The 21,036-nt window shown below is 39.9% G+C and overlaps 1 protein-coding gene and 1 long non-coding RNA gene across 3 annotated transcripts; one reads left to right on the top strand and one right to left on the bottom strand.

The window, feature by feature from the left end:
- Positions 1–321: 321 nt before the first annotated feature.
- On the top strand, positions 322–12,888 carry LOC138765045 (uncharacterized). Its single transcript, XR_011358438.1, has 3 exons — positions 322–394; positions 2,567–2,693; positions 12,727–12,888. It is a non-coding gene; the product is annotated as an uncharacterized lncRNA (long non-coding RNA).
- ube2t (ubiquitin-conjugating enzyme E2T (putative)) lies at positions 6,751–20,900 on the bottom strand. Of its 2 annotated transcripts, XM_069941697.1 has the most exons (7): positions 20,816–20,900; positions 18,941–19,062; positions 16,472–16,541; positions 15,512–15,617; positions 13,439–13,537; positions 9,270–9,356; positions 6,751–6,958 (listed from the first exon to the last, which is right to left on the bottom strand). In XM_069941697.1, the coding sequence occupies exons 2-7, from the start codon at positions 19,047–19,049 to the stop codon at positions 6,839–6,841; spliced, it is 591 nt and encodes a 196-aa protein (XP_069797798.1). In that variant the 5' UTR covers positions 19,050–19,062; positions 20,816–20,900; the 3' UTR covers positions 6,751–6,838. The 2 variants fall into 2 exon arrangements, with proteins under 2 accessions (XP_069797798.1, XP_069797797.1); XM_069941696.1 differs by lacking the exon at positions 13,439–13,537 and having other exon boundaries at positions 20,816–20,878.
- Between the last annotated feature and the right edge of the window lie 136 nt (positions 20,901–21,036).

The following is a 21,036-nucleotide window of genomic DNA, read 5'->3' on the forward strand; positions in this document are numbered from 1 at the left end:
GCTAAAAAGTTGATTATTGTCATCTCTTTTCTTCCTTCTTTGTAGCTGGGTAGGGGAGGAGGGAGGGTGTTTGTTGGGTGGATGAGGGAGGTTGGGGGGGGGGGGGCTTATTCAATCACATAATGTTTATAAGAATATGTTATAATTAATGTCATATGATTTAAAATTGCAAATAAAATATTAAAAACATAAAGATCCTCAAGAACTGAAATACAAGATAATCTTTGATTGCATCAAGATGTTATATTGATATGCCTATATATTCCCACTTACTTGCCTCACCTGGTGCCAAATTTAATTTTTCTCTTAACTATTTTGTCTCTTCTGCAGCCCACCCAATCAGCTGAAATGGATAAATAAAATTAAAACTGGATTTTATAAAATCAAACTACAGGTACTTCCGATATACAGGAATGTGACTTCATGGTTGTTAATTTAATTTTTGGGCAAGAAATAGATTACAATTGCCATATTAGAATGGTTCATTAACTATCAAAATGCAACTTCTAGTGATATTTAAAAATCATGAGCTTATAGGCAAGATGCTGCTCTGCAAAACTAAAAGCAAAGGGATCTAAATTTCCAGCAATTTGTCACTATTCACAGGTACTCCATTCTCGTCTGAGTTGCAGACTGCATTGAATATTATGAACAGCAAGAATCATTGAGGTGTTTCTTTTCGCCCCAACAACACATTCATCAACTGAATGCAAGTTATCCCCCCAGTCTACATGGGTTTCCTCCAGGTGCTCTGGTTTCCTCCCACCCTTCAAAATGTATGAGGGTTGTAGGTCAATTGGGTGTCATTGGGTAGCAAAGGCTTGAGGGCCAGAAGGGCCTGTTACTGTGCTGCATGTCTAAATTTAAATTTCACATTACTATTCACCCAGAAGAACATGGAGGAAAGCAATATCAGTGGGAGGAAATGTCTGCTGATATTCTAGGGCACCCATTCTCAACCCATTTTTTTTGGCTATAGCCCCCTTAGGACTCCTCTCAAAGTATATTGGTTAATTTCTCTATGAAGCAGTCAAGTTTTGCTTTCTTCCATATTTCTCTCCTACCAATGACATAAAAAACAAAAATATTTGTTACACAAAGTGAAAAGAAAACAAGAGCATCTAAGTGGACGTCCAAAGGGCCAAGTTTATTGCAAGAAAGGAAATCGCTGGAGCCTCAAGATTTTTATATCCTCTTTAGCTACAAGGTCCTAAAGGACTGGAGAACAAGTGTTGTCCCTCTGTTTAAGGAGGAAATGTGAAACAAAGAAATATGCCAATAAGCCTTGCATTAGTGTCCGGGAAATTGTTGGTGTGATTCTTCAGGATTAGTCACATTTGGATGAGCATGGACTTGCTTGGAATAGTAGGCATGTAAAGCAGTAGTACAGGGGAGGTCATGTTTTACAAGCTTGCTTGAGCTTTAAGGAGTGGGAAAAAAAAATCCACAAGGCTGTAGATATTGTAGATTTTGTGTTTGCACTCACACAATTAAGACTCAGAGCCATGATGCTTTCTCATCCTTTCCTTCTATTAGATTAACATGGCTACTGAGACACAGGGTTATATATGGTTGGCATCGTGACGTTCAGCAGAGGGCGGGCTTATACCCAACACTCTTCTTCCCCCCCGCCACCCCTTCCAGAAAATGCTGACTGGGCCCCTTCTAACTAATAAGATAACATTGGGCCCAGGACTACAAGAATTAGAATACATCTCATGAGTGTTTATAAAAGGGAAAGTATTTAATAATAATCAGGGCACATAGTCCTTAAAGCTTTCAGGTGGTCTTCTTTCTCTTTTGGACCACCTTGGCAGGTTTTGCAGTGCCAGTCTTTGCTCAGGTTGGTGGCAACTGGCTGCCTTCACTTACCTTCGGTGACTGCCTGTCTTCGCTGGCCTCTTGGCTGTGTCTCATTTACTGGACTCCTTGGCTCCGCGACTGTCTCTGTCCCCTCACTTGGCCTGAGGGGTGGGGTGGTCAGGGCAGGCCACGGCAGGTCTGATTCCTCCTCCTCCAGTTCATGAGGCAGTCATGAAATATCCTCGACAATCCCATGTAATTTAATGTCAGTCAATGCTCATAATTGGACAATGTGTTGCTTCCACAATCTGTCCCCCACTAGAACAGAGGCTCAATTTTTGTAAGATTACTCCTACCACCCATGGTATTGTCTATAATCCTGTATCAGAACTCTCTCAGCCTCTTCCAATGTTCTAGGTGAGGTTTGTGGCGATGCTGTTTTTTTTTTTTGCAATCAATTTTAGTTCTGCTGGGATGTGTTTTGTGCTAGAATGCGGCATGTTTCTAAACCCCAAAAGAAAATCTGAGATTTTGTGTATCCGTAAGGCATTTAGAAGTTTCATGGTTTTCATTGCTTTTTTTTGAACGTTTGTACAAAATGTTCTGTCTCCCCATTAGTACTTGGGTGTGGACAAAATATATGTGACATTGTTCACACAAATTTTTTTTAATGTTCTGATGTAACTAATTCATGAGGCAACCAGTAAGCGGCAAAGATAGCTCGTAGACAGTCAATTGTGGGATCTGCTTTGGTTTTTTTCAGCTGTGAATCTACTGACCATTTGGAGTGTGCGTCCATAGCTAGATGTCTCACCCATGAATGATCCAGCGAAGTCTACATGAATCCACTGCTCGAACTGACAGTGCTCCGCCAGTTTACACAATGCCAGGTATTCAGTTACTGTTTCTCCTGGTCCTTGTCTCCTTTCATAGAATCATTGCCTTTCTGTCATAACTGATGATCTGGGGCTTAAATAATTCCTTAGAGCTGTGCATAATTCCTTGAATGTCTTCATGCTTGGATCCTCCGGGGCCAGCAAGGTTTTAAGGAGGTTGAATGTTTTGCTGACCATTATACTGAGGAAGAGGGCACGTTTACGGTTTACTGGACCTTCCGCAATATTGTGGGCTACGCAGTAGTGGTTAAACCATTCTATAGTTATCCCAACATTCTTCTACTTTGTTGAATTCCCCAAACTTTCCCTCCCCCATCTTGGTGAACTTTTGCTGGGTTTTTTAATGTTTTTATTTTTCACACCATAAATCACATTAGCCATGATATACACTTTTTCTTTTTCACACATATACAGTGACTTTTTCTCCCCCCCCTCCCTCCTCCCAGGCCACCCCCCCCTCCCTCCTCCCAGGCCACCCCCCCCTCCCTCCTCCCAGGCCACCCCCCACCCCCCCCCCCCTCATCCATTTTAGGTATACAATCTAGGTTGCATTAAACCAGTCAGACAATGTTGTCATTCAACAAAAATACACCAGAAATTCTACTGAGTCCATTCTTTTCTTTTCTTCTCCTTCCATCAACTTAGGTAATGTTTGTCCCCGGTAGGTTTTCGCTATTGTATTTAATGTAAGGCTCCCATATTTGTTCGAATATTTCAATATTATTTCTTAAACTATATGTTATTTTTTCTAATGGAATACATTTATTCATTTCTATATACCATTGTTGTATTTTCAAATTATCTTCCAATTTCCAGGTTGACATAATACATTTTTTTGCTACGGCTAGGGCTATCTTAACAAATCTTTTTTGTGCATCCTCCAAATCAATTCCAAATTCTTTGTTTTTTATGTTACTTAGGAGAAAGATCTCTGGATTCTTTGGTATATTGTTTTCTGTTATTTTATTTAATATCTGATTGAGATCATCCCAAAATTTTTCTACTCTCTCACATGTCCAGATTGCATGAATTGTTGTTCCCATTTCTTTTTTACATCGAAAACATCTATCAGATACTGTTGGGTCCCATTTATTTAACTTTTGCGGTGTAATGTATAGTCTGTGTAACCAATTATATTGTATCATACGTAGCCTCGTATTTATTGTATTTCTCATCGTTCCAGAACATAATTTCTCCCATGTTTCCTTTTTTATCTTTATATTTAAATCTTGTTCCCATTTTTGTTTAGTTTTACCATTTGTTTCCTCATTCTCCTTTTCTTGCAGTTTAATATACATATTTGTTATAAATCTTTTGATTAACATTGTATCTGTAATCACATATTCAAGGTTACTTCCCTGTGGTAAACTCAAATTGCTTCCTAATTTATCCTTCAAGTAGGATCTCAGTTGGTAATATGCCAGCGCTGTATCTCCAGTTATATTGTACTTATCTCTCATTTGTTCAAAGGATAAGAATCTACTTCCTGAAAAACAATTTTCTATTCTTTTAATCCCTTTTCTTTCCCCATTCTCTAAAGGAAAGGTTATCTATTGTAAAAGGGAGTAGCTTATTTTGCGTCAATATTAGTTTTGGTAATTGATAATTTGTTTTATTTCTTTCTACATGAATCTTCTTCCAAATATTGAGGAGATGATGTAATACTGGAGAAGTTCTATGTTGTACCAATTTTTCGTCCCATTTATATAATATGTGTTCAGGTATCTTTTCCCCTATTTTATCTAATTCTAATCTCGTCCAGTCTGGTTTTTCCCTTGTTTGATAAAAATCTGATAGGTATCTTAATTGTGCGGCTCTATAATAATTTTTGAAGTTTGGCAATTGTAAGCCTCCTTGTTTATACCATTCTGTTAATTTATCTAGTGCTATCCTCGGTTTCCCCCCTCTCCATAAAAATTTCCTTATTATTTTCTTTAACTCTTTGAAGAATTTTTCTGTCAGTTGTATTGGCAATGCCTGAAATAAGTATAATATCCTTGGAAAAATGTTCATTTTAATACAGTTTATCCTTCCTATCAGTGTTAGTGGTAGATCTTTCCAATGCTCTAAATCGTCCTGTAATTTTTTCATTAGTGGATTGTAATTGAGTTTATATAATTGGCCTAGATTTTTGTTTATTTGTACACCTAGGTATCTTATTGCCTGCATTTGCCATCTGAATGGAGATTCCTTCTTAAATTTTGAGAAATCCGCATTATTCATAGGCATTGCTTCACTTTTATTTACGTTTTTTTGATGGGGTTGTTAGGTGTGTCATGATGTCCAGCAGAGGGCGGTCTTATACCCAACAGTAGATATTGACTTTAAACAAAGCAGTTGATAAAGTCGCTCATGGTAGGCAGCTGCTGAAGATAAAGGCACCCAGGACCCATGGTAGAATTGATTCTAAATTGGTTTGGCTGTAAGACAGTGGGTTGTGCTAGCCACTGTAACTAAAATCCCACTGATGTAGTGTTATGCTTTATTGAAAACATTAGAGCAGGGTTAGTTCAATTGGACACTCAGTAACCAACCATTCAGTGTTGCTTGCTCAACTTTCTGGTTATATATTCTTAGCATTTGAGAAGTTCTTGGTGGGCCACCCTTTCCTTCAAGAATTATGAGCACTTCTATCTGCATCATATTGAGCAATGGACTTCTTGTCTTGGATCACCTAATAACTTTTCTAATGGTTTGGTCTTTCTTGCTAGTTCATGAGATTTGGCATTTCTTCCTTTAAATATCAATTTTTTAATTACTCTGCAACCAAGTGACAGAAAAAAGTTTGTATTTACAAACAAAATCAATATGTTAGTTTGCCGCAGTATGAATGGAAGAAAGCAATAGTGAGGAAAGTGGCAAGAAATGAGGAGCCAGAATATTAAACAAATGGGATTGGCTTGGTAAAAAAAAAGTAAGTGGGGGGAGGTGAGGGACAAGAAAGAAAACAATCAGAAATGAAGATGTTAGCATTTTAAATAACTGATATATACTAACACTTTTCAGTAGACATGTGTGCACAACCAATTATTACCATCCCAAACAATAAATGCAACTGTTCTTTAATTTCTTCCACATCTCTGCCCATTTTCAAGTATTTTAATCCGAGATAATTTGGCTAACTACACCTACTGTTTGCAGTATAATCTACACTAAAACGAGTGGATAAATTACAAAGAAACTTTCACAAGCTAACCATTTTGATAAATCTCATTATTCCAGCCAGATCCCTAGCTCACCTCTTGCCATTCCAATTCTTTGCCTTATTGAGCTTTGTCAACCTTCTCTGGACTGAACACAGGGTTTAACAACAAAAAAACCTCCCTTTACAGTAGAAAAGATTCATCCCTCTGGTGTGCACATTGTCCATTTACTCCTAATCTTAATATAATGAGGTTTTCACATTATGGGTTTCAACCTACATCAAATATTGCCTTTATTAAAAAAATTCTCTCTGGTTACTTACATCCTAAGATTCAAGGTTCCTTTATTGTCATGTAATTGTATAAATGTAATGTTGCACGTAACTGCTTTCATCACTCCTGCAGACACAAAGACTCCTATTCAATCCATCAGCAACCAGAGCTCCAGAGCCAACCCTCCAACACAATCAGCAAGCCTTCTGTGCCAAAGGCCTTTCTTGCTCTCAGCACCCTCTCAAATCCCAACTGCAATACCTGGTTCCCACAAGCTAATCTCCAGCAGATCCCCTGACTGCAAGTTACACCACTGTGACTAAAATGGTCACTGTCCTGTCGGGTATTTTTTTTTCTACTTATCATTCTCCACAGAGGGTGTTCTCCTGTTTCATGTGCTGATCCACTACTCCCAGAAGTCTGCAACCACTCATGACTGCTGCCAAGCACAGGCACTGCTATCTTGGGCACTGTCCAGTGGTTGCAGGAGTTTGGATTCAAGAGACCATCAACTCTTTGAACAGGCCATTTAATGCCTATACAGTACTGGGACCTGGCAGTTGAACCCTTCTGAGCTGTGCTTTGTCCTTCAATTTCTAAATCTATACCCTGTTCAAGTAGTTTTACAGGCGATCAAAAGTCAAAATTAAACATTTTATTGAATCAAAAGTGACAAATTCATAGGACAAACATTAAAAAACAGCATCAAATGCAAAAAAAAATTCATACACATAACTTTTTGGCATTTTCATAATCACAGATAGATCTTTTTTGTGGTACAGGCCTATCCATCATTGCAACTGGTTCCACCTGGTTAAGATTCTCTTTGAGGATTTCAGGTACCTGAAATGGAAATTAATCACTTCAAATTATCTGTTGTACTTTAGAAGGACAATCCAAGGAATGATATATGCAGTAAACACTAGAGTCGAGAGGAGTGCAAAAAAAACCAGAAGAATCTGGTAATACAGATACATTACTCCCTGAGAGTTGTGCCACAGGTAGATTGGGTCATAAAGAGAGCTTTTGGCACAATGGCCTTCACAAATCAAAGTATTGAGTACAGGATCTGAAATGTTTTGGTAAAAGTTGTACAAGACATTGGTAAGGCCACATTTGGAGTATTGTGTGCAGTTTTGGTCACCCAACTACAGGAAAGATTGAAAGAGTACAGAGAAGATGTTACGAGGATGTTGCCAGGAATTAAGGAACTGAGTTACAGGGAAAGGTTAAACAGGTTAAGACTTTATTCCCTGTAGCGTAGAAGAATGAAGGGAGATTTGATTGAGGAATAAAAAATATGATAGGTATAGATAGAGTATTGCAAGTAGGCTATTTCCACTGAGGATTAAGAGTGAAAGAGGAGACATTTAGGTGAACTTCTTCAGAGTGGTGGGTGTCTGGAACAAGCTGTCAGCTGAAGTGGTGAATGCAGGCTCAATTTTAACATTTCAGACAAAAATTGGACAGGTACATGGATGGGAAGATTATGGAGGGATGCATAATAGGTGCAGGTCAGCGGGACCAGGCAGAAAAATAATTCAGCACAAACTAGAAGAGCCCGTTTTCTGTGGTCTAATGTTCTATGGTTCTAAAAATTTAGCTTCTATCTTATCTGATAATATTGAGATTAAGATATCAAACTGTGCAATTTGTCCATGTGAGGAAAAATCCTCTAAACTATAAGTTATATACTTATTACATGCAACCAAAATGCAATTATGCCATATGTAGTGCATCTTGTATTTGGGTCAACCAAGAATACTTATTTCTGCCACCATATTACCTGGTTCACCCATGTGTTAGTTTACTTTCTCTTGCAACTCGCATTCATACATCTGATACCAGAACATTGAAGAATCCTTAAATGGTTTCCCACACTCACATATGCTAGCTCAAAATAATCTCAAGCTATTAGGTAATGTCCTAACTAGCCAAGATTTTCACGTCCATCAATCTTGTGATTGCTGACCCTACACTGGCTCTGTATATTTGACTGATTATGTTCTGGAAGTCCTTGGAGCATTTTTTGGTTTGCATAAATAGAAGTTGTTGTTATTGGAACAGTGATTTGTACCAGGAACAGTGATTGCTCTTTCTCATCAGCTCATACAATTTTTGTGCTTTAACTGGAAGCTACAAGCTGATAGTGCTCTAATGTTGGAGACATTAAGGCTCTTAATTTCCAGCTATGATTTAAAAAAAAACAATGAAATGAAATAAAAGAAAAAAAAACCAAAGGACAGATGGTGTTTATCCAAAGCAATGAACATCATGCATGAAGTTCTGGCACTGATTTTGATTAAATGCCCTGAATATACAAGCCCATCTACACATTAACAAGTTTTCCAAAAGGTTCCCTGTTATGTTTCACTATTATTGGACTTGATGGTCAGAAGAGGTGCAGCTGCATGCTGTGGAAGATCAATAATTACTCAAGGTTGATCTTGGTAAGAGTCATTCAAGACTATCAATTATTAGATTCAAATGTGCATTTTCAAACACAGTGAATATAAAGGCTGTGCAACTTCACAAACAATGTCCATTTTAGGGGTCTAATGATAAACCATAACGAAGTCCTAAAAAATTTGTCAAGCTCGCTCCAATTCTATGATAACAGATCTAAAGATAATCAGTATTTAATTACTGCTATTAGATTTGGTCTGTTTTTTTTCCCCCATGTGTACAAGCTAAACCATGGAACCAACATTTTAACCAAAGCCTGTGGACGTAAGAAATTGGGAACCTTCACCAAAAAACAAACAATTTTACTTTGATAATTCAGCTCAAACTTAACAGCTTGACTACAACAGATTTGGTCTCATGTCAGTATCATCCATCTTTTGTTTTCCCAAGGCATTATTTGAATCAATTGTATGCTATTTATGGGAAGAGTACAAGGGTGGGGTCAGTAAATTACAGACCAAGTCAAATCACATATTTACAAGATCCTTCATTTATATGTTATGGTTTGCAATCATACATCTATAGCAAACCATAGGTAAACAACTGATTCCCTCTGCACTAAGTCACTCAACTCAAGTTTGGAAAGAATGCAGTACCATTTCAAAATGTGCATTTAACAAACAGTTATTAGGATTGGCACATACAAAGGATTAAAAAGTTTTATTTCTCTGTAAACATTTAAACAAACCTCTTCCTTTCTTTGTGTTGCATGTTTTAAGGTCCATCGTTTTGCATTTTCCAGAAAAGTCTGTCTGTTATATTTGAATTCTGATGACTAAAATAAAAAGTGAAATTGTATCAGTTAAGAATAGATTTTCCTTCTGTTTATACTTTAACTGAAAGAATAAAGAAATCTTCAATCTTTATCATTGGGTTACAGCAAGCTTAGGTCTGCAGATCAGAAAGACATAAGCCTAAAGGAAATAACTATTTAACTATGTTTTACATAATTACTAAAATTATATAACCTTGTACCATGAACACAACTCTAAATGCCAGTTATGATGGGATTTATACTCAACAACAGATTGTGGAAATAGTGGAATCATTACTACCAGAAACACTGAGTATAGATCAATGAAATTGCTTTAAAATGTCTGAGAACTTGTTTCAAGGAATATTAAAAGCTTACATTTAAATATTAAATTAAATCACATTTTAGATGAGAAAGGGTAAAAAACAAAAAAGGTCCATGAATTAAATCTCAATACCAATGAAATGTAGTATCAAATTCGCTCATAAAAGATAAAATAATCTGATTTAACTATTATTAACTATGATTAAACTAATTTAATCAATATGGTTGTAGGAAAACATGCTTAGGAATTTTTGGAACTTGAATGAATTTTACATTCCCAAGCACAAAAAAAAATTTAAGGGTAAATTATGGATTGCAGCATCCTGCGCCTCACGCCGACACAACAAATGGCAAAGCATCAAGCAGACTGAAATGTCTGTTTCCATAGGCCACCAGCAGAATTATGAAACTGGCCAATCACCGCCGGTGGATCGCAGGGGGCCCAATCAGCAGCCAGCCCGCTCAAGCCAAGCCACGCCCCGGTGGTGACATGGCAGAGCTCCCACTGAATAAACTCAGTGCCGAATACACTCTACTGGTGTGCTTCTTCTGTGGATTCGAGTTATAACCTTAGGGCTATAACCTAGAGCAACCTAGCTGTAGCGACCTACAGACTTAGGGCTATAACTGAGAGCTACAACCTAGCTTGTTTTTGACAATTTTATAATGATTTGGGAACCAAATGTGAAATGTATGTGCAATAGAAGAGTGTAACACTAGAGGTCCTCTGCGAGCTATGAAATACAAGCATACACACTTCAGTTCAAAATTCCCCCATTTCTCCACAACTCTAAATGAAAAACATGCTACCAATACATAATACATCTAAAAAAAATGCATGAGGTTATCACTGTTTTTAAAGTAATTATTTATCTTTTTTTTAAATTAAGGACTCAACACACAATTGGCTAATCCAGGGAGTTAACTGTTAGCTGCAGGGCGTGTTATAGCACAGAAATATAGAACGTTAGAGACCAAATGCAGGAATACTACAACGCAAGGTTAAATGTGAACTTAATGTGCCCATAGAACCAGGGATAACAGACTCAAAAAAGAGAGGTCAATGAGACAGGACAGAGACAAGAAATTTCATCCGGAGCTTCTTTGGAATTCTTCAGAAAGCCATCTATTCAAGAAAAACTGATAGCCTTTGTGTATATTAAAATGAATCCAGGGATATTAATGCAGAGGTTAAAGATTACAGTAGTTACAATCTTAAAGAATAAATGCCCTAGCCCTGCTTGTATTTCTGTGCATGTTACATCTTGCTCCAACCCACCAAAATATTGCATTTGTATTGAGCCAAGAATTCATATAAAAAAGACATTTGGAAACAGCCAAATGGTGTTCCAATAGAATTTTGTCAAGAGCTATTAAAGGCAAGGTCCATTATGATCAAACACATGGTCATTGCCAAGTACGACAAGTGTATTTAATATGGTGTACAAATTAATTTTCAAAAAGAATCATTTAATTCTGTGCTTTCTAATAATCTGATTGCACTGGAGAGTGTACAGAGGAGAGAGATTGTACATTGTTCTCTGGAGCAAAGGTGTCCAAATACAAGATTATGAGAGGCATGGATAGGGCAAACAGTCAAAATCCATTTCCCATGGTAAGGGTTTCAATAACAAAATGGCACAACTTTTAAGGTGAGAGGAAAGAGTTTAAATGGACCAGAGGGGCAAGTTTATAGAGCCATTGCATAGTGACTTGTTTCTGAGCAGTATAACTTTGTGACTGAATTTGTACTTCTATCCAAAAGATAACATCTTGGAAGCATTGGTATGGAAGTGTAATAAGTATATGCTACTATAGAAAATTCAGTATTTCAGTAAGATATTAAATTAAGACCTGTCTGTTCACTTGGATGTATGGAAAATGCTCCATGTATTAGAGAAGCTACATCTCAAAATTCAGCTTTAACTAAATTAACTAAATTATAAGTCATCAGAGCTGTTTGCATAAGTTTGCATGACATGATTACACAAACTGACTGTTCCTTCAATTCAAGAATTCTTCACTGCTTCATGTTTTTGTGACATCCTGAAATATCAAGTGGCTTATGGATACATTTCTCCAACTACTACAAATCTACAAGGTCAGATTCTCAGCTCTTGACTACACCTACATTTTCTCCAAGAGCTCTACGCCATTCTTTCATTTTCAGACACTCAATTCTTTTGATGACTATTTTTGCCATTTTCCTTAACAGTCCTCCCAGTTCTCCATTTCCCAAAATCCATTATGGTTTTAAGTGCTCACTCTGTGGCCTTTGAAGATACCTAACACAAATTTGGCCACTGGTCAAGTTCAATCCACAAGAGTGACAAAACTTCCCGTTACTTCCTTAAATTCTCTATCCTACTCCAACATATTTGTTCTCTTACATGGTTTCAATGTAGCCTAACATCAAGCTTGAGGAATACTCTATTCTGACAAACACATTTGTCTTTGGAGTCAATTTTGAATTCAACAATTTCAGATAATTAACCTTTCCAATTTACATCAGAATGGACTTTTTTTTCTCTCCAAGCTGCCCAACTTGTCAAGAATTTCGACCATTTTCTTATTTTAGAATTCTGCAACTGTTCTGCATTTCACCTTTCAATGTCAACACTATTTTTCCTGATCTGCTCATTCACCTCACCCTCAGAGCAGCTGTGATCAAGTTTTCATGGCTGAGATAACACCATTTTCACATGTTAATCTCTCCATCTTCCACCCTTCCTCTCCCTATTTTCACTTTCTGATGAAAAACCACCACGATGAATTTTTAATTTGTTTCTTTCAAGAGATACTGGTTCATCTCTTCAGTACAGAACAAACTCTGATTATCTGAAATCAGATTCTCCAAAATCCTCATTTATCTGATTTTTTTTTTAAAAAAAGAAACCAAATTTACCTCTTAGATTATTATAAAATAATTCACTTGACATGAAATTAGAACAACGATTGTCCTTGTTCTAGGTAACTCCCTCTCCTCTCTTTCTATTTTTTCTTTACCTTCGCCTATCGACTTTTCTCTTCAACTCTCCCTCTCAAACTGTGTGCCACTGTCTCCCAGCCGCAAGCAGTCGGAAGAATCCCGGTGTCATCAAGGAGAGCAGCTTAACAGGCAGGAGTGGGACCTCAGGCTCAGTGGCATTCTCTCCCCAACACGGACTCTCAACTCTCCCCTTGGCCTACAACCGCACACCGGCATTGGGAGCTCCAATGACCAGGGAAACAGGAGCCCGCCAACTTGCCAGTGAGTGTTCCACCAGCCCAGCAAGCCACCATAGGGAGAAGCGACAGCAGTTGGGATGTGTGGGGATTAGCAGTGGTGGTTGGGAGGTCTTGGTGATCAACAGCAACATTGGAGTCAGCATTTTTTTGGTGAGAATTAAGCATTGCAATGCTTAAAAAGCCTTCCCTTGTTGTTTAAACATTAATATGTGATTTGTTGTTGCTACTGAACTGTTTAAAAAAATGACCAGTTATCTAAAAAAAAACATTTATCCAACATAAGTCTGGTCCTGACCAGTTCAAATAATTGGAGTTGTACTGTATTTTCAAAATTCCATAATCTCATTTCCAATTTTCACCTGCATGTTTTATTTTGACTGTCAGCTTATTTCTAGTTAGTCATACAGAACAGGCCCTTTGACCCAAGTCGTTCATGCCAACCAAGCTGGCATTCTGGGCATGCATTTGGTCCATTTTGTTCCCAAACCAGTGTAACTCGATCACACTTTCACTTTGAGATGGATTTCCAAAACAATTTAAAAATAACTTACAATATCAGCCATGAGAGGATCATCTGGATTAGGTTCAGACATCAATAAATGAATAGAGGTTAAGACAGTAGAGAGATTAAGAGATGGCCTCCAGGCTCCCTAGATAACAAAGTTAATATACTTTACCATAATGCATTTGAATAAGATGTTAATGCATTTAATTTTCAATTTAAACATACAGCACAGTAAAAGGCTCTTTGCCCCTCAGGTTCGCGCCTCCCAATAGCACTCAATTGACCTACAATCCAGTACATTTTGAAGGGCGGGAGGAAACCAGAGTACCCACAAGAAACCGACGCAGACATAGGGAGAACCTACCAACTCCTCACACAATATTAACACTTTTTGGAGTACAATGTTTAATTGTCAGGAAATACCGGTAGATTTTTTCTAAAAAAAACCTCACTAACCTATAAATACAATCTTTACAACTACAGGTAACATTTTGTTAGAAATACCATTTCCAAATCAAATATATATTGGCATACCCAAAGAGAAAACTAGTCTTACTGAAATTTAATGGAGCTGAGAAATTGAAAGAACCTCAATGGGCAAATGAACAGCTGTGCTGCTATTTAACTTTTAATTAATTTTATTTCAAAGTTTTAGTTTGAAGCAACAACCAACATCAACTGACAATGGAAAATCTACAACAGCAATTTGAAATCTACTTTCACAAACAGATATGAGGACTTGTTGCTGCAAATCTCATTAAGATAAACCAACTTCATTTGATTCCCTACTCACTTCAATGAATATAACTAAGTGGAATATAAACAATTACTTTACAGATGAGACGAACAAACCTTATCATCTCCCAAGTTGGTAAATGACTAAATGTAGTAATAATCATTTTCATGGCTACCACAAAATTCCCTCCATCCAACAGCATTTCAGAGTGACGAAGCCGAGTAGCTTCAATGACTCAGACTGACCTCCCAGTGATCATACAAGTTCCCCCAACAAAAAAAAAGGCATGATGATTGGTGCATAATTACACCAAATTTTCCTGAGTGAAAGTGGGCGATTGGAAAAATCAAGGTGGAATTGTTGAGTGTGAAGTTGCAAGTAGGGAAATGGAATAAGGAGCTAGCATGGCAACAAAAGGTCAAATCACTTTCCTCCACACAATATAGAATCAGCCCTATATTAAAATGTAGTAGCAGTCTCAGAAACAGCTGAAAGGCAAAGTGAATTTGCATTAAATTTTCACTCACATTATAGAGCACCTGTCAAAATCTTTGAGCAGCCAGATGTTAAAAAGTTATGGTTATTAAATTGTAATTGGGAGACCTTATCATTTGTTTGTAGACTCCTCTGTGCAACCAGAATTGAAAGTTCCAAGCACATATCATGGCCCTTCTAAAGTACTTTCAAAAATAAAGATGCACCCAATTGCATAAATGTGATACCTCTTCAATCATTCATTGTGCCCTTAAGACCACAACTTGGCATTTAGGCCTAGTAAGGATGACTAAGAATCTTCAAAAACACTAAATTTGGGTAAAGTTGATTAGGATCTAATTTAGGATGCTCAAGGCAACAAAAAAAATCATTATAATCAACTGGACCACTTGAATGCAAATGCTGTCAGATGGTTCAGAAAAAGAATATGACATTTGTTCAAATTTGTGTGTAAACTGGGCATCATATTCAGCATAGACAAGTTTGTGGTCTGAAGGTTCTCTTCCTGTACAGTATATTCAAGGAACTGGGAATTATTACAAGTTATCAAGACATTCCCAGTTCAAAAATGTGGCACTGAATATCATTGATATAACTAAAAGTTCTACACAGTTTTAAAAAAAAGTTCATTGAAGTTGACGTTTGACTTATTGAGAAGGTTACAAAGCAATTCACAATATCTAGGCTTGCCATTTCAATTGCTAAAAATGGTACATATGTCCAAAGAACAGCAAAATTCCAATGCATCTTTTTGTCAGTTTGTCCTTCAAAACTAATGGAGGTAAAAATAATACATTTTGTAGTTTTTGGCAAATGAACTACAGAAACTCTATAGTCATTTTTATCCAAGATATCAATAGCAAAACCTTAATAAAACATTCTGATTACCTTTGGAGGCAACTTCAAGATGTCCAAGCAGATCCTTCCTGCTGTGTCAATGTTAGGATGATAGATCGGAGTAAGAAAACGAATTTTTGGAGGTTCAAATGGGTACCTAATTAAGAGCATGTAAAAAAAAAAAGTATATTATTCCATTTATTCAAAACTTCTTGGTTTTTAAAAAATTATTAATAAAATTACTATTTAAACTTTAGCTGCTTTAAATTAAACCAAACAATATTTACTTTGAGCTTGTTCTTAACTCCAAAAAATAAGATATTTCCTTCACAAGTCCAGCAAACCAAGATCAATTCTGACCTCCAATATTAAACATGCTCCATGACTGCATGAATTTCCCCCCTGCTGCTGCAGTTTCCTCCCACATCCGAAAGATGTAAACTGACCTCTGCAAATTGCCCAGAGGATGATGAGGTGGTAGGATGTGGAAGAAGTTGGATTGTGGGGAGAGTAAAGTGGGATTAGTGTATGAATGCTTGATGAGTGGCACAGACTAGATGGCCAAAAAGACCTCATTCCATACTGCATGACCCTGACTCAGATTCATTACTGACAACAAAGCCTTAATGGGGAATTATAATGGCAGTAGGTACAGTTTTACTTAATCCTTTCATATCACTGACATAAACATACCTTCCAAAGATCTTAAGAAAACAAAGATTGGAATAAATGACACATCTCCTCCTCTTTCTGGACAGTTATAATACTACAGAACTTTGGAAGCACACTAAACTTATTTTTTCCTACAAGTGCATCACAGGACAAAGAAAAAATAAATTATTTTGTCTATTAGCAGGTCACATTTTTTTTTAAATTACAGCAAGTATAGAGATGGTCACAATTCAATCAGCTATAAATGCTTAAAACACTGGAATAAGTAGAAGTATTCTTCTATGCAGGGGTACATAGCAGGAAAATCAGAAAATGCTCAAGATATTAAAGGAACCTTACCTTTCAGGAAGAATAATGTCAAGATCAAATATTCCACCTTCATATGGTGAATTAGCAATTCCCAAAATCTCTATAATAAAGAGGATTGTGGTTATAACAGGTAGGCCATCAGATTTTCTGCTTGAAACCAAAGAAAATGATAACCCCAATTGCTCGGGTCAATAAAAACCACACAGGGATCATTCAGGAGTTATGAAATTAAGTGGACATATCAAGCATTAATACAAATGAGAACCAGCAAAGACTAACCCACAACATTGCAATGGGGGTGGGGGTAAAGACAGAAGATGTGGCTTACAAACGGAGTGCTTTACATATGGCTCTGGCAAATGAAGATCAAAGGGTGTTCTTTAGTTCGCTGAAGATATCCAATGCCAGATTTAATACAAGGCAAGTTATTCTTGCAACATGATAGAGATCAAGGAGGGCTTGCCACTTGGCACATCAAAATGTTTTGTCAGAGTGCTACCATTATAAATATGTAATTCAAAGGAACCACTAGCTAGACTCAAAATATTGAGGCAAACTGTGTAATTGCTCTATCACGTACAATTTATAAACACCATGGGGAAAAAGCGATGGTGGACCTGCCCTCCCAGAATGCCATGCAGCAGAGAAAGGATGGTATGCATGGCTACATCCATGGAATATTCTTGGAGGGGTTTTTCTACCACATTGCATTCTGGGAAGTCAGGTCAGCCATTGCTTCCCCCCCACCCCCCCGGACTTTATAAATTGTACATATAGCACTACCAATTTTCCCATGATGTTTAGAAATTGTCCGCCATTGCTATTTATTGCCTCTCTTTCTCTCGCTGCTACTTTCCCATGGCAAAGTTTATATCTCATTTTAATTTTTTCATCCTTCTCGTTCCTGCACTCACAGGAACTTGGGTCATTTCAATCCCATAATGCAATTGCCCATTTCACACTTGTCTGATTGCAATGCTGATTTCTGCAATGCTGATTTCTGCAGACGCTGGCGATCAAGGGCTTCAATCCCCGGCATGGGATGACGTCATTTGACACCAGCGTTGAGCTGATTTTGCTTTCACACTATGCACTTTATAGGCCAATTAGTGGTTAATTCCTGGGATCACTTGTAAGTATGAAAGGGGCTATGCTGTGGTACGAGTGCTGTAGAGAAATGGATTGGAAGTTAATCGACAGGATCATAAGTGACAGAGATGATCACTGGAGTCTCCCTCCCCCATCAACATGATCTACCAGTATTGTTGTCTGAAGAGGGCTCGCAAAATCATTGAGGACCCCTTCCAACCTGCACACAGCATCTTTCAGCTGCTCCCCATCAGAAAAGAGAATCAGGAGTATCAGAGCCAGTATCACCAAACTGAAGGACTGCTTCTTCTCATGGGAATGTTGAACGACAAAACTGCTCACACTAACCATCTGAGATTCTCATATTTATGATACAATATTTGTATATACGAATACTTGTCCTGCACCTGTATCATTTGTCTGTATGTGTTACGTCTGGTGGTGAGTCAGTGTGTTTTGCACAAAGGACTGGAGAATGCTGTTTTGTTAGGTTGTACTTGTGCAATCAGGTAACAATAAATTTGACTTGAATATACTACTAAATCTCTTCTGTGTCCTTTCCAAAGTGTCCAATTTCTTCTCTATTGGAGTGAACAAAATTGCACACAATATTCTAAGTGCAGCCTACCCAAAGTTTTACATGGCCGCAATGTGACTTTTTTTTAATTTCATTGCCCCGCCAAATTAAGGTAAGCATAAACATAAGCCTTCTTTACCATCCTATTTACTTGTGTGGCCACTAACAAGAAGCTATTGTCCTGAAACCCCCCCCCCAGGCCCTTCTGCACATCAATTCTTTTAAGAGACCTGCCATTTACCTTACACTGGCGCCGATTAAGTGGCACTTACAGAACTATTGTGGAAACATTTCTGGATCCTACCTATTAAATTCCAAACTTGATTCAAAGCACCCAGCATCATGCAGTTTAGGCTTTAAGCAAAATCCACTAACATTGCTTTCTAACGAAAATATGTAGCGTTACAGAGGCTGGGGCTAAAAGCAACTTTGTCTATAATTCAGTCCTTCAGCCTGGTGATACTGGCTCAGATCCTCCTGAATCTCTTTTCTGATGGGGGCAGCTGAAAGATGCTGTGTGAGGAGTGGTCAGAAACTGAAGTCCAAATTACAAAAATGATCTGCAAAAAAAAAAAACAACTTCATCCTGCCAGTATACAGTAAATTCAAGTCAGCTGTAAAGATAGACATTCAATTAAGCCATCACACTAGGAAATTTACAGTTGAATCTTCCATATTTAATTTACATTTTGGTCAGACAACAGAAGGCAGCTGGAGTCACTTTACCATCCCCTAATATCATGTCGAACAGCATAGGATTTGAATACTAAGACAATTTTAGTCGTCAACCCCAGCTGCACCACGACAGTAAAATAAAAGTCAAGCAAACTTACGTGCTCGCAATTCACCCTTTTGATCACAATTCTGCCAGCATGAAATCCCAGGTGGGGGCTGGTTGGCCAAGAGCTGTAACTCTTTTTTTAACCTCGAAATTCTCTGCATTCTTGCTCTTGATCTAATGCATTTAAAAAAAAACAAAAACAGAAGCGTTTGAATAATTTGGCGACTTCAGCAAGTCTAAAACTTTCATGTGCACTTTAGTCTCAAATGGACTGAGATGCACATCGGAGTTTCAGACAAATAAAGATTAAAAACATCTCGCCGCTCTCAGTAAGTTTGCACAGTTTAGGGCTGGCTTTACACAGTTTAGGACCACGTTTGCAGTTTAGGGGCGGGTTTGCACCGTTTAGGGGCACGTTTACAGTTTAGGGCCGGCTTGGCACCGTTTAGGGCCGGCTTGGCACCGTTTAGGGCCGGCTTGGCACCGTTTAGGGCCGGCTTGGCACCGTTTAGGGCCGGCTTGGCACCGTTTAGGGCCGGCTTGGCACCGTTTAGGGCCGGCTTGGCACCGTTTAGGGCCGGCTTGGCACCGTTTAGGGCCGGCTTGGCACCGTTTAGGGCCGGCTTGGCACCGTTTAGGGCCGGCTTGGCACCGTTTAGGGCCGGCTTGGCACCGTTTAGGGCCGGCTTGGCACCGTTTAGGGCCGGCTTGGCACCGTTTAGGGCCGGCTTGGCACCGTTTAGGGCCGGCTTGGCACCGTTTAGGGCCGGCTTGGCACCGTTTAGGGCCGGCTTGGCACCGTTTAGGGCCGGCTTGGCACCGTTTAGGGCCGGCTTGGCACCGTTTAGGGCCGGCTTGGCACCGTTTAGGGCCGGCTTGGCACCGTTTAGGGCCGGCTTGGCACCGTTTAGGGCCGGCTTGGCACCGTTTAGGGCCGGCTTGGCACCGTTTAGGGCCGGCTTGGCACCGTTTAGGGCCGGCTTGGCACCGTTTAGGGCCGGCTTGGCACCGTTTAGGGCCGGCTTGGCACCGCTTAGGGCCGGCTTGGCACCGTTTAGGGCCGGCTTGGCACCGTTTAGGGGCGGGTTGGCACCGTTTAGGGGCGGGTTGGCACCGTTTAGGGGCGGGTTGGCACCGTTTAGGGGCGGGTTGGCACCATTTAGGGGCGGGTTGGCACCGTTTAGGGGCGGGTTGGCACCGTTTAGGACCGGGTTGGCACCGTTTAGGACCGGGTTGGCACCGTTTAGGACCGGGTTGGCACCGTTTAGGACCGGGTTGGCACCGTTTAGGACCGGGTTGGCACCGTTTAGGACCGGGTTGGCACCGTTTAGGACCGGGTTGGCACCGTTTAGGACCGGGTTGGCACCGTTTAGGACCGGGTTGGCACCGTTTAGGACCGGGTTGGCACCGTTTAGGACCGGGTTGGCACCGTTTAGGACCGGGTTGGCACCGTTTAGGGGCGGGTTGGCACCGTTTAGGGGCGGGTTGGCACCGTTTAGGGGCGGGTTGGCACCGTTTAGGGCCGGCTTGGCACAGTTTAGGGGCGGGTTAGCACCGTTTAGGGGCGGGTTGGCACCGTTTAGGGGCGGGTTGGCACCGTTTAGGGGCGGGTTGGCACCGTTTAGGACCGGGTTGGCACCGTTTAGGACCGGGTTGGCACCGTTTAGGACCGGGTTGGCACCGTTTAGGACCGGGTTGGCACCGTTTAGGACCGGGTTGGCACCGTTTAGGACCGGGTTGGCACCGTTTAGGACCGGGTTGGCACCGTTTAGGACCGGGTTTGCATCATCTAGGACTAGGTTTGACACAGTTTATCTGACTCTGGTTGTATGGCTGGAAACCCCTCCCCCGCCGCCGCCGCCGCGCCATCCCACTCCCGCCGGAAAGGGGCTCCGAAGCCGGCTGCGTGTAATAGCAGTGACCCCACCTGCCGCCGCCGCCGCCGCCGCCACTCGTTTGAAACCGTCCCGCCAGCGGAGTGCGCTTGCGCGTCACCGGCAGCGTCGGAGGAGGAGGAGGAGAGAGAGATAGAGAGAGAGAGGGGGAGGGAGCAAATCCCGGCGTGGATCGGCAGCCGGGGGACTGGGGTGGGGGGAGGTCCAAAAGCCTGGAGATTCCGGAATCCCATCTCGGATCGAAGCTTTGCCT

The sequence above is a fragment of the Narcine bancroftii genome, chromosome 5 (assembly GCF_036971445.1).
Source record: "Narcine bancroftii isolate sNarBan1 chromosome 5, sNarBan1.hap1, whole genome shotgun sequence".
Classification (NCBI taxonomy): domain Eukaryota; kingdom Metazoa; phylum Chordata; class Chondrichthyes; order Torpediniformes; family Narcinidae; genus Narcine; species Narcine bancroftii.